Below are 14205 nucleotides of genomic sequence, written 5' to 3' on the forward strand. Positions count from 1 at the left end.
ATCAAGAGCCGGGCGTTTCATGCAGTTGCCATGCTGGCCGGCCGGTCGGTCGGTCGGCGTGAGTGTTGATTAATAATCGCAACACTGCCAGATTAAGTGGGGCTGAGCTGTTTATTATGAATTATGGCGTGGCGTGGCGCGCCGGCAGCCCGGAGAGCCAGCCGAGTGGTGCGCGATTAGGCGCTAATTCAATCAGGCCGTGTGCGTCGACTGACGCGTCTTTTGCGGCCATTGATACGCCAGCGCCAGCCAACACTACACGTAGCCCCTGCGATAATGGTCGATGCACCAGCTCGCCCGCCCGCCCGCCTAATTACTCGGCCCGAGTGCACCGTTTTGCTCAATCGCTTAATGAGCCGTGCAGTCTGCGCCATTACGAGCTGCCATTGTGCACTCGTCGCATCTTTCGCCCGCCAGCAGCTCCAAACGTACACTCCATAAAGCTCATGCTGCACTAATGGCTCCCAGTCATTTGCATGCTGCTATCGCACCTCTGAATAGAAAAAACAGCATTTTTTGAAAGGAAAATACGAGTCGCGTGGGTGTTAGTGAATGTAAAATCGAACGCAGATCAAACATTATGTTTTACCTGCGGCATAAATGATTTAAAGTCGTAAATGAGTTTAATTTTTGCCATAGATTTTTTTAAAGTGCACTCTGCTTTCCAATTTGTGTGATACACGATGGTGGCGCCACTAGTAACTTGGATAAGTAACTCCAGGCACGCAGTACCAAGTTACAAGTAGAAGTGCCTCTTAATATTGATTCTACGGTGTCTTTTTTGACCGGTTTAACTCTTTAGAGATAGGCGACCCCCCCCCCCCCCCCCGATAGCGAATAACTCGTGCGAATACTCAGTGTCCCAATAACATTGTGAGCGAATAAAATGGGCTCACGAGCCTGATTAGAGGGAGCCCAGTCCAGTTAAGGCCCCCCGCACTGGGGTCGTTTATTTGAACGATAGTCATTCGTTCCGTGAAATTAATTCACGCATTCTGGAAAGGTGAAAACCAGCAAATAGTAGCGAACACAAGTCGGACTGCCGATAGCAACCCATCAATTCAACCAACTGATTGTGAGGCGAGTACAGGCGCCACCATAGCTCTTTTATATTTGCACAACGTGTGTCCTGTTTAGACTCTGGATGATTTTGTGCTCCAACTAAACATTTTAATTTCACTTTTCACTTCGTAAGATGTCCGTAAATCAGTCTCTTCTCCCCTTGTTACATTAGCAGAGTTAATTTCTGGAAAGTTGGACAGGCGCCGCATTAGCACCGACTATGTTCATCTCGCAGATGCAGTGCGTGTGCATCTTTCGCGCCTTTTTCGCTTTATTAAAAAGGTGCCCTTGAATCAAGATAACGCGCGTGTGTGCCTCCTTTTACCGGGAAGAAGAGAGAGTTTGTGCAACGCGAAGGGGAATTTTGATTAAAATTAATGTTTGTGGAGTGCCGGGAAATTGTTGGCGTATTCTTGAATGCGAGGCGCGGGTGTCACAAAAGGCGACATTTTCAAGTCAACTACCTGCGAGCGCGATATTAAAATGAGAGAATTCCTTAATGCAGTCGCGGGGGGAAAATAGCCTCCGGCTTCGCGGGCTCGGTACGTGACCCCGTTTTTCAGCTATTTTCATTAAAGCAAAGAGTGCTAATTGCCACCAGCCTTCGAGTGGATGAACGTACGAATGCAGTCATCGGAAGAGAAGGGAAGGGGGACTTTTGAGATTTTGAAATAAATTGAAATCCAGGCAGTGCAAAGGAAGTGATTTGCGTAATAGCCCGAGAGGCATACGGAAAACTCGATTTGCTGGATTCAGAGAGAGCAAACAAACAATTTCTCGGATCAAGGCTCTTAATACATCACTTTTCAACTCGCGGCGGCGGCAGCGACGGATGGAAGGGAGACACGGCGGGAGGAAGAAAGAGCGAGCTCTGATATTCTAGTCGGAGGAATGTAGATTGACTGTTTGTAGATAAATTGGATCGGGCTTTGAGAAATCTGGCATCTAACTGCATCTAGATATCGGAGGTAAAGAAGGAATGGAAAAGTTGGTACGGAAAGCAGAAAGAATAGATGTTTGTCTGACTTGAATATTTAACCATGTTTGGTTTTCGTTTCGAGAGCGCTGCTCCGAGCGAGTGAGCGAGCAAACGAGAGAGCAGGCAGGGGCACGATGCCACGCGCCAGTCAGCCGTGCGTTTCCGGTTGCATATCTGCCGATTCTTCGGCACCTGGGCGGGCTGGTGGGTGTGCGGACGGGAGCTGGCTTCCAGAGAGCTCCGCTAGCTCCGCATCCGATTTGCACCCCGCCCAGCCGCCCTGCCGCCGCCGTCGACAAACAGGGCCGCTATTTTTTTTCTCACCCCGCAGGCAAGGCAAACAGGGCTGCCGGCGTGCATGATATATTGGGCGCATTTTTCACAACTGATACCGGCCCGATGGAGCCGCGTGATTTATTGCGCGTGTGACAAAAACAATCATAAAAGTTGTAAGAACGAAATGAAGTTTAGAAAGTGCGTGCCGCTGTCTATAGTGCTAGTTGAAAAGGGGGCGAGAGAAAGAGAAAGATGCGGTTGCTTGCTTGTTGCCGGCGACGGCTCCGAGTAAGAAATGAATGGTACGAGGAAATGTGTTCTGCATAAATGATGAGCCAGCCGCGCGGCCAGGAGAAAAAGCGCCCGAGGAGGAAACAGTTCTGCATGTCTTGGTGGGGCGGTGCCGCATAAGCAAGATGAATTAAGCCATTATTCGTCGACTCCTGACCACACCACAGCGGCCGCGTGCACAGCACCGAGAGCAGTAATTCTAATTGGCCGGGCGAGATTTTAAAATTTCATGCCGCAGCCGGCGGCACGCGCGATTTGGGGAAAGGGACTCGGTTTTTCAGCCTGCCTCTCGCACTCTCGGCGGGGCTGTTTTTCACCAGCACTACCTGGGAATTCGAGCTCTGCTGGATTTCCGTCGGAACAAAGCTATTTATGGGGCTGGGCGCGCGCGTCGTCTCTTCTCCGATCTCATTTTTCCCGCACTGCTGCCCTCCGATGCCAGAATGAAAATTTTGGAGTCTCAAATTAATCCAGCGCTTCACAAACATGCCATGAATTTTTATCAAAACTAAGAATTTCCTATCCGGAGCTCTGTGTTCGTTGGGTGGGAATAAATTGAAAATTTATGGTCTCATTTCCATGGGAATGACATAAAAATAGCTCTGCCCTTATCGAGACGACAAAATTTTAATATGGGAAAGGTGTGTTCCGGGCAGGAAGAATCGATTGGAAAATAAAATGCACACACACAGACTGCGCCGGCAGCGTGAGTTTGCATCGCTGGCTGGCTCTTTTCGAATAACGCCGCGCTGCAGATAAATCAGATCATTGAGCACGAATGAATCTGCATATTCTGAGGGCCGTTGGCTGGAGAGGAGGCAAAAAAGCAGGCGCACGCCCAGCATTAATTCACAATCAATTTTTGCCCGCCGAACCTCGCTCTCTGCGTCTCTTCAGTGTGCAACCGGCATGCTTACATGCATCCCATGCCGTGATGACCTGAACCCAATTCATTGTGTCTTGTTTGCTCTTCAGAGTGATTTTAAAATGCCAGCAAAGCGAGGATATATCTATGAGTACATACCTAGAGCGGCGCGTCGTGGGGTCTTTCATAACCATCACTTCGGTGATTTCGCCGTATTTGCTGAAGTACTCTCGCAGGCTCTCTGAAATCACAGAAAAATTTGTTTTAGTTTTAGTTCAAATAGCTCTTCACGTAATACATATATATTATGAGAGGAATATTACACATCAAAAAGAGACAAATACAAATGATAAAATGTTTTAAAAAAAACTGTTAATTAGTTAGGTTACGATTGTCAGTTATGATTCAAGTATACACAAAGTTCAAATACTTTTAATTTTATATGTTTTAAAATATAACCAATTTTTATATTAAAAATGTAAAACAAATTTTATTTCAACTCTGATATTATAATTTTAACACAAGATATTTATGAAACAATATAACTTTATTCTAAACTCTTTTATAATCTTATGAGCTTGCACTTCATTTGCTCTAAATACTTGAATTATTCACCCATTCGCCGATAACAGATAACCGCTACATACCTAATGTCAAATTCAAATTAATTCATTCGATTGAAAACATCAGTTAAAGCTAAATTAGGTCAGTTATTAATGATAAACTATCAAAAATTTAATTTGAGAAAAAAATTTGAAAAAAAACACCCGATACTAAGTGGGAAAAATGGACTGTTTCTGTTTAAAAATGTACACAAAATTTATTTAATACATTGATTTTCTATTTTATTATGAAGTTTCAATTCAAAAACCATTTTTCCCAGTTCAGTTGTTTTTTCTTCCTCTTTGCGATCACTCAAACAATGGATTGTGCGATCGTGAGTAGAAAACACAGATTTCACAAAGGAGATGCAGGGGCACTTGGGGCCTCGCCTGGATGCTGAGGGCGGACTTCGAGCAAATGCAGGTGGTTTATTTGAATGCGGAATGAGACGTGCGATATCATTTGCAGGCACGCATGAAAGAAGGTCGAGTTTTGACCGGCAGCATCTAGTGCGGCAAAGGTAGAAAAGGAGAAGTTGGAGGAGCACTTTTATGCCGCGCATAATACTGCACGGCTCCATAAATAATGAATGAGCCAGGAATTATATCCGGCTGCTTTCGCTGCTGCGGCCAAGTTTTTGCGCGACCACATACACAGAAAGACGAAAAACGCGCTCGCTCGGCGGCGGTTTCGACTGCATTCGAAAAAGAGTTGATAAATTCATAAATATGAGCGCGGAGGCGGTGTAATATTTTATTATGTGTTGCGAGGCGCCGAGCACAACTCTCTGACATTTCCCCTCGGCTTTTATATGGCTCCCTGCAGGGTGAATGTTTTTGTCTGTGCTTATACTACAACATGAGAGAGGCAAGAAAGAACCGGCAACTCTCCACCTATACGGCCGGCGCAGCAAGAGAGAAAGAGAGAGAGAGAGAGAGAAGGAACAATATCAGAATAGGGCTGCTTCGCAGGCAGAAACATGCGGTGTGTGTGTTTCGCCGGCAAAAATGCAAAGTAAGACCGACTCCTCTCTCGGAATAAAATTTCGTTTCTATTTTTCTCTAGCAAGATTTGCGCGCGTGGGCTCGGCGCAGAAATAGAATATCTATGTACATGCATTTTTTATTCATGCACTCACACACACACACACACACACACACACACACACACACACACACACACACACACACACACACACACACACACACACACACACACACACACGCCAGAGCCAGTTTACAAATCGCTTAAGTGTAGCAGCAATAACAATAAAGTTTGCAGCTTCAATTTTCACGAGCTAGCTATAGCGTGCAGCCTTGGGGAGAAATTCAAGCGAGAGTTACATATATATTCGTACTCGAGCGGAGTACTGAATACTTGAAAAAAATATAAAGTGCCAATCGTTGCTGGTGCTGGATGTGGTCAAATTGGAAATTGATTCGACGTCTTCCATACCATGAAAGTAATTTAAGAGTGGATTGTGGGCATGTAAAAGAAATAGCTATTGCATAGAAAAAAATCGCTTTATTATCATATTTAATTATTTTAACATTCACGGATTGACTATTAAAAATCAATTTGATTTTCCTATTTTTGCCTTTTTTAGTTTAAAAGTTTACTTCTCAATGTGAGAAATTATATGGCACTTTTGCCATTCAAATACTCTTGATTGGGCAGCAGTTAGAAACTTCCAAGAAGGCATACGAAATTTCTATTTTCCCTTCTAGAGTTTTTCGTGATATTAGAAGCAGTTTTTCACTATTTGAAAATAGCTCAAAAGAGGATGGAGTGTATGGCCATGTTGAATTGTTGCAAGAGGAAAAAAATATTTGTCACAGGGAGATGCGAGTTGGGCGGCGGTTATCAAAACTCGTTTTCTCTCGAGATGAGTGCAACGATCCCTGATTCAAAGTTCTCTGCGGCTCCATGAATTTTGTTTAGGGGTAAAGCACTGCTTATGAGTCCCTTGGAATCGAAACAGCTGCTATACAGTGTAAGATATATATTAGTTTTTCTTTTGCATTTTTCGTTTCTTAGCCTTCCTTTTGATGTTGATTCGCCATTTATAATAAATTAAAATTAATGTAAATATACAAATTTTTTATATTTTCAAAATGGCATTAATCCGAAATATTAAAATCTTAATCGAACCAATTCATCCGTTTGATTATATATTGCAACAAAAGGTCTTCATTTTACAAAATAAAATAAAAAAGTTTAAAAACTCCGGTTTTCCTGTTGGACACGAAAAACGTAAACAAGCGTTGATATTTACAAACATTTGCTGTTTTGCCTGTTTTGAAATAAAATGGTGCTAAAAGTTGTAAACAAAAACTTTCCTTTTTAACAAAACTCGTCCGACTGGCGGGAAAAAAGTCATCAAAAATCCAGCTGCACTACTCGGGTCAAAATAAAAAAGTAGCCCGAAAAACGCCAGTCCAGCAAACGGGCAGAGGGTCGGCATCAAAAAATGATGACGCGGCCGACAACAACTCTCAAAAGCAATTTGCAGCTTAATTCCATTTGCGGCGCGCATATTCATATAATAATGCTGGGAACGTGCTCGGCGGCTTGCGGACGCACACATATATATACACACACACACACACACAGTGGGTCCCGGGCGGGCTCGAGTGCCCCCAGGAGGTTCCGCCCCTGTCGGTGATGCTATCATCGCGTAGCCACGCGGCACCACCCAGAGGTCAAACTGCAACCGCAGACAGAATCAAGTGCACGCTGAGGTCATGTCCGCAGCCAAACGTACTCGATACGAATTAAAATTAGAGAGAACGACAGAGCTGAGAGCGGAATGCTCACAAGCCGCCCCGGCCCGAGAAAACAATCAATGGCTCATTACATTCCGGGGTGAAAATCCGCAGCCATTTTTCTATCGGCCCCGACGCTCACACAATAGAGACAAATTGCTGCTTTTTCACGACTCCCATTATGAAGACCACAAACAGGAAAATCGCTCACGCGCGCTTGCCAGGACTAAAAAGCACCGCAATCAATGCGCGGTGACTTACTTTCCACGGTAAACAGTGCGTATCGATCGGGAATTAGGGTTTATTGGAGTCTATTCAAATTTTCCCCTTTTGAGTTGAGTTAAACATATGATTAATTATTGAAATATTTAAATACCAAACAAGAATTAAATTTTAATAAATCAAAGGGAAATTAGAGGGGATTTGGAGAATTCAATATATAATAAGACTATTATTAAGTGAATTGCTGTATACATTATTTGATGGTTTTTTTTAATAAGAATTATCATAAATGATTAAATTAAGAATAAACCGAATCAACAAATACTGAATTTTACAACATTGTGTTCGTATCATTTTAAAATGCGACAATAATAGTGTAAGCCTGTTTTAAGGTATCTAGGTTAAAAAATATGTACACTTGAAGTGTAGAGTATATAAAATAAGCAGTAAAAGAATACTAGAGAGACTGCAAGAGGTAAGAAGCAATTAAAATATTATTTTCTGGCCCTGCCTACATCAACCAAGTTTTACCCTTCGTTGAATCCACTTAGTCGACTACATTTTCCAGTCGTCGTTTAGTGCACATCCAAGCTGCTTCCACGAGTCCAAAGTCTGCCATTTCGTGCAACGCTAATGCAGTGTGCACTAAAAACAATGCTTCTGGGCCAGCGCAGGAGACACAAGTGGTCCGCCGAGGAAAAATTACCCAGGAGCACGGTGGCGAGGTCGTAATTCAAAAAAGTTTTGCATAATGCATGTCGAGCCGGCACCTGCAGGTTTTTCATTTACAAATGACGCGGCAGTGGCGACGAGGGGGACTTTTGCTCCTTCTCTCGGGGGACGATGCACCGCACACGAGACCCTCACATGTCTCTTTCTCTTTGCTTTCGGAATCACAAAGCACAAGCGGTTGTTTTCACGGCAGTTAAGTGCGTATTTCGAAACAGGGGCCGACGCAGATTGCATCGGCCGAGTTTCAAATGATAAATTCGAAATTGGTGCTATAGATCACGGGGGTTTGGCCTGGAAAAGTTGGAGAGCAAGATGCTATCAATCCATTTGGAGACATAAATTTGGCCGAGCGGAAAGATGCTGCTGCAGCTGTCTGAGTTTACAGACAAAGTGATCTGCGATCGATTTTGACTTGGGTAAACGCACGCTATCGTAGAAGGGTTCGTATGAATCTCGCAGAGAGACAGATTGTTCTATGAATAAATTTCATTTTAGGGACACTATTAATTTCATCGTTCCGTGATTGGACTGGCTGAAGCAGGAAGCACTTCAAAGGGTGAATATTTCAGCAGACAGTGACAAACCTTGACGTCGAGCGCGTATTTTAATTGCAAATGAGACCGTTCTCGTCGTGGAATTTTGACGTTAGAAACGTAAAGCGGCCGGTTTTCATTTTGAAACGGCATTAAGTGCGGTGGCGTCGGAACGGTTAGCCGGGGATTTAGTGCAGCTTGGCGGAATATTCCATATATGCGGTGCTAGATGGGCCAGCTAGCGAGCAAGTAATGAAGGTTGTTGCGGCGCCGTAAGAACTGCAACTCGGCCGTGTGCTGCTAACGGCGGGCAGGGCAAGAGCACAGCCAAGCAGCTATTCGGTAGCCGAGCACACCGACCATACAGGCTCCATGGGAACAATTAAATCTCGTGTAATGTGCAGGCATTTATTAAATGGATGAATTTGTGCGCGCACGCCGGCCCAAGTGCAGCCAGATTAATAAAAAGCAGTTTTGCCGGGTTAATGAGAGGCTTTTAGCCTCTTGCCTCACGCCGTCGTTGCGAAAATTGTGCGCACTTTGCAGCGTAATTGCAGTACACCTCAAGTGTCCGCACCACTTTTTTCCTCCCTGGCGTGCTGTTTGTGTATGCCTTCCGCATTCACCGCGTTTTTTATTGCACGCATCTGTTCGAGTGCTGCGACAGAAATGGATTTTGCTTTTAATTCTGCGCTAAAAGCTTTTTCCTATTCACACAAATCTTTAAGCATCCGCAGCATTTATCTCATCTCTAGCTTGAAGCACTATTTCTGAGTGAGTGCAGCTTGCCACACTCTTAACAAACGCACTTTTTACCCTTTTTACAAAGTCAAAAAGTACAATGAGTTGCGACATTAGCGCCTCTAACGGCAGCGAGGAATGACTGTCGAAAAACAGCAATTAACACCAAAAAACCTGCTTTCTGGACAGGCCGATAGAAGCAGCAAAATTTGGCGCTTCCAAACTTTGGATACGGGTCATTGAGAAAAATAAAATTGGCAGCTATCTAAAATCTCCCTCGCCTCTTTTCAATGTAGAATAGATTTGCATTGTAAAATATTCAGCCAATTATCAACGTACGTTGCGGTGTGGGCACGCAAGGAGGTAGTTTAATTTTTATTTCAAATATCATTAAATGGCCAGGTTATCAGGAAAACACGCTCTGCTGCAATAAAATAACATTATGACACACTTTAATGTGACCGCGACTCAAATGGCGCTAACCTTTAAAATAGAAAAAAATAACATTTCTTCGTTTATTTGATGTAATTTACATTTGGAAACGATGTAATTGCCTTTGAATGACTAAAACGGAAGCTAGAAACTCTATTCCCTCGTCGTATCTCCATTAACGTAAATCACAGGCGGTCAAAACGTTTTCAAAGCTGGCTTCCGGTCTCGCAGCGGGCCACATTCGTGTTTTGAAATGCGTGGTGTGTCGTAGGCAGCGTGATGCTCCCCCAAACTCAAGTCACGAGATTATGCTCATGCAATTGCAATTACACACACGCTGCAGGTGCTCTCCAACAGACATGTGTCGTCACTCAGCAAGTGCAGCCCATTTGATTAATTATGATTTGCACGGGACAATAATATCAGCAATTGCATTAATTCATGCGGCCCTTTAGAGCACTTGTGCGATGTGCATTTGCGGCAACTTCGAAGACCAACTGCACTGCACGTGTGTGAGTGTGTGTATGCTCCGCGAGGTTGCAAAGTAAATTAGCACTGATAATAAGTGAGATTAAAATTAATTAATTATTCACTGACGACAAGCTCAGTGGCGAAGATAAATCTGATGCGCGCAGCTTTTTGTTTGAAACGCGCGAGCGCGGCGGCATGCTGCTGCTCACTTGCGGCTTTTTGCTGCACGGCTTCACCTTTTGAGTCGTGCGCGCTTTTTAATATGTACATATCTGACACGGCGCACGTTCAGTTTTACTGTGTAATTAGGTTTTTTGCTGACATCAAAAGATAATTAATTGTTGATTACAGTAACATGTGTGGGCTTTCCTTTTATAGAGCGTGACAAGGGCGTAATGTGATTAAACGAATGGATATAATACACACACTCTCTGTTTACAAAATCCTCTGCTTCGGGCTTGACGCAACACACACAACATTTTTGCGCTGGAATTCGTGACCGCGATCGAAATGAATGAGCCTGTTTGGAACAAAGAACGGATTTTCCTTGTTTATAGTTTTATTCGCTTGTTCGATCCGTATCACGTTAGCGTTGCAAAAAGTGTTTACCAACCTGTCAAGCGCACGCACGCACACACTCACACACCACCGAATGCATCAATTATGCGAAAACGGACTGCCAGACACTTGTCACAATTAAAAGCGGCGTGGGCGCAAAGTAAAACGGCAGCTGTTGTCACAACACAATCATCAGCCCGAATCGATGGATCGTCCGCTGAAGTTTGCGCAGTGATAATTTATTCGAGGGCCGCGCGACAGAGAGAGCCAGCCGAGTGCATTCATTATCTCCGCGCGATCGTCATTATCGTTCGAGCACATCGGCAAATAAGTGAACAGCGCACATGCATTATTAATGCGGCTGTATAGTGTCAGGGCAAGAGCCAGCGATCGCCCCTAGCTCCGTCGTTCCTGGAAGCCATTATGGAGCTTAATTTTATTTGTATTTAAAATGCACGTGCAAGAATAAATTAATATGAGCGAGAGGAAACTTTCATTAGTTCACTCATTGAACAGAGCATGTGACTTTTAACTTGTTCCATCATTAGTGATCCATCGGGAGAACACTCACTGACAGTTAGAACTTGAATGCTGCTCTAAAGTGTCGTCCTGGATTTATATGAAGTAGATCTGTAATTTCATATTTTCAGTGCCAATCGATTCCTAATGGTCAAATGAGGTGGAGAAGCTGAATCTCTAGGTCAACAATGCGACGCAACGTGCCGAAAATTAGCGGAAATGTAAAAACCCATATTATAGCGCTTTTTGGTCCGGACCAACCTATAAAAGGCACAAAGTAGGATGACGACCAGTCAGAGAAGGGAGTGATTCCCTGATTGGCTTATTGAAGTAGTGGTGGCTAATCAGTTTCCAGCGGGCAAGATTCCAAATCGAGACTGCAGCGACACATCGACAGCCAGCGCAAGCGAAAAGCCAATCAGAGTACGGATTGGTCGCCGGCGTTCTAGTGGCACTTTTTTCTAGGTTCAGATTAAAAACCACCAAAGTTTTACGTTTCTGTCGATTTTGGGCACACCGTGTCGAATTGTCGAACGAGTGATTCGGCTGTCTCACCAAATCCGACCCAAAGGAAATTTCAAAATATAAATTCTAGACATTTTTTTAAAATTAAATTATCCATCACTTCATAAATTTTCCTTTCATTTTGCCGGTGCTACCAACCAAAAATTGCTACAAAAACCATGAATAATTGAACCCTTCATTAATACCATAATGTCTTATACACGCGATATATCCCTTTTAATATTCAAGGAGAGGTTTGTGTTCACTCTCTTGGCGATTCAAATCAGCTTAAATTTTGCATATATTGACACCGGCGTAACCCTCCGCGGTTTGCTCAGAAGCGTGCGTTACGCTCATTACCCGGCTCGGTAACGAGAATCTCACTTGGGTGCGTGTGTGTGTGTGTGTGTGTGTGCGCGCCTCGGCCATAAATACATGTGCACACGCTGAAATTGCGTTTCGTGGAGGTCGGATCGTGCTGCTGGAATTATGAAGCCCGCCTGCACACATGCACGGTCTTCGCTGTTGCCGTTGTCGTCTTAACAGGCTTAATTTATTGTTGGGCAAACAATGAGTTGACAACACACACACTCAACGCATTAAATCGCTCGAGATATACACAGCGCAGCCACCGAAACTCGTATGCGTTTTGATAATATGCGAGCGAGGCAGGCGCAAAACCTAGTTTTCACCGAGGATCATTGTAATTTAGCTCAGTTCAGTGGTGGTGTCGACACAGGCACTCACTGCGAGCTGCATTCCGGCATACAAAGGGGCGGAAAATGCGCCTCGAGAGCAAGATTTGTGCTCGCGCGATGGTAATGCATAACGCGCTGATGAATTTTCCGCGCCGTCTGTCTTTCTGAATTAGGCCATCGTGACGAGGAACGCTCTCGTTCGCTTTTGCAAATGAAGGGAAAAGAAATTTGAGAAGAAATTTTTCCCGCAGGAGACAGAGAGATAAAAGCGGATCAGACATCATTATTCGAATTAAAAGGACGGAGAGCTTCATGCTCTTTCAGTCAATAATTCTGAAGGAGGGAAAACTATAATTTTTCTACTGAGGAAATCCCCCTATCCATCAACTTCCCGCTGTACTTTATTGAAAAGAAAACGCTGATCGACCGTGTATGGAAATTCTCAGAATTTATGGATCAAGATATTTTCGTCAGCAGGCAGCGAGAGAGAGAGAGAGAGAGAGAGAGAGAGAGAGAGAGAGAGAGAGAGAGAGAGAGAGAAACTCCGCCACAAGGAGTTTCAACTTTCAAAAAGATTGAAAAATTGATGCAACGCGACGTTTTTTCCATCTGTCATTGGGAGGAGGAAAAAAGTTTTCGGCTGCTGCGACGGGCAAAACAGCATTTGGTGCGGAGAGTGCACACGTTCCCCTCATATTTTTTGCTTTGGACAAACACCGTGTTGACATTAATGTTTGTTTACTGAAAGCAAATACCTCGGACGCGGGTCTGGGCGATATTGCTGTACAATAAGGACGTGATGGGGTTGATCAGAGGCGCGGCCAAATATTTTTGGTCTACTTGTTTGGCTTGTCGAGTGACCTTTGAGTGGCCTTTTCAACTTAACAAATGCCGCACCAAATGGCTAGCCAGCTAATGGACGCACCAAAAAGGTCCTTTCGCAGGACCCGACACGTTTTTTCTCAGCTTTCAGGGACACAAAGACCGCCGTGTACGGAGCAAAAAGCGTAGCCCATTCATTGTATCTACCTGCTGACGATTTATATTTTAGCCGGCAGTTTCTGTTTCCGCTCCATTCGAATTCACACTCTAAACATTTTGTTGGTGCACCTTTTCCAGGGCCTCTGATGAAGGGCCTTCTCAGAAAGTCGACACAGAGGCGCCATCGTCTTGAGAGTGGCCAAACCCGTCATTGCCACGATGTCGGTTTGAAAAGTATAAAATAATTTAATTTAACAGAAAAAAGCCGAGGGCAAGAAGTGAGTGAACGCTTTGATTGAATCAAAGAATGAAGAGAGAGCAGAATTGAAATCAGCAAACACGAATCTTTTCGTATGGTGGCCTGTGCTTAGTTGAAAATTAATTTCTCGAAGAAAGCCGACGCTCTTTGTGCCGCTTATTACTTCATAAGGACGCTAAAGGAAATGTAATTGGATGGAGAGAACGGCGGGAGCGAATGGTGGTATCGCAGCAGCTGATGAGTTTCGCTGCTCTCTTAAATAAATTTATGCTCATTCTTGTGTAAACATTTTCTTGTTCTCTGATAAAAAGAAGAGCGGCACCAGCAGCACGAGCAGAGGCAGCGCGTCACTAATTTTAAATTCAAAACGAGGAAACAGATTGCAATGCCCTGCGCGCTCTCTCTCTCTCTCTCTCTCTCTCTCTCTCTCTCTCTCTCTTTGTGTGTAAGTCCTTCCCAGGCCGGAGAAATGCGCGCATTGTGTATTTTTGTGTTGCGGAGCAGCATCGCCAGAAATGATGTTTGCTCTTTCGTATTCCCTCTTATTCTGCTCTCCGCCTTTTCTCTTTTCCAGACGACGAGCGAGTGAGCGAGCGAAGAGATAGAAAATAAGGAAGAGAGACCAAACGAGCGCGCGCTGCACTTTTATTTATTCTTGGGCATGGAATTTCTTCGGCGTTTGCCTAGCGAAATTATAATATTGCCTTTTCCCCG

General features: G+C 44.2%; 1 protein-coding gene across 9 annotated transcripts in view; it reads right to left on the reverse strand.

The window, feature by feature from the left end:
* Rbp6 (RNA-binding protein 6) overlaps positions 1–14205 on the reverse strand; it is a 292546-nt gene that overhangs the window by 108764 nt on the left and 169577 nt on the right. For all 9 annotated transcript variants that reach the window (XR_010574926.1, XM_065485994.1, XM_065486006.1 and 6 more), the window contains exon 3: positions 3633–3714. Coding sequence is in view for 8 of the 9 variants with exons in the window: in XM_065485994.1 (XP_065342066.1) it covers positions 3633–3714 (82 nt within the window). In the remaining variant the exon portion in view is untranslated. The remainder of the gene's footprint in view (positions 1–3632; positions 3715–14205) is intronic.

Source organism: Cloeon dipterum, chromosome 1, assembly GCF_949628265.1.
Source record: "Cloeon dipterum chromosome 1, ieCloDipt1.1, whole genome shotgun sequence".
NCBI classification, from domain to species: Eukaryota; Metazoa; Arthropoda; class Insecta; order Ephemeroptera; family Baetidae; genus Cloeon; species Cloeon dipterum.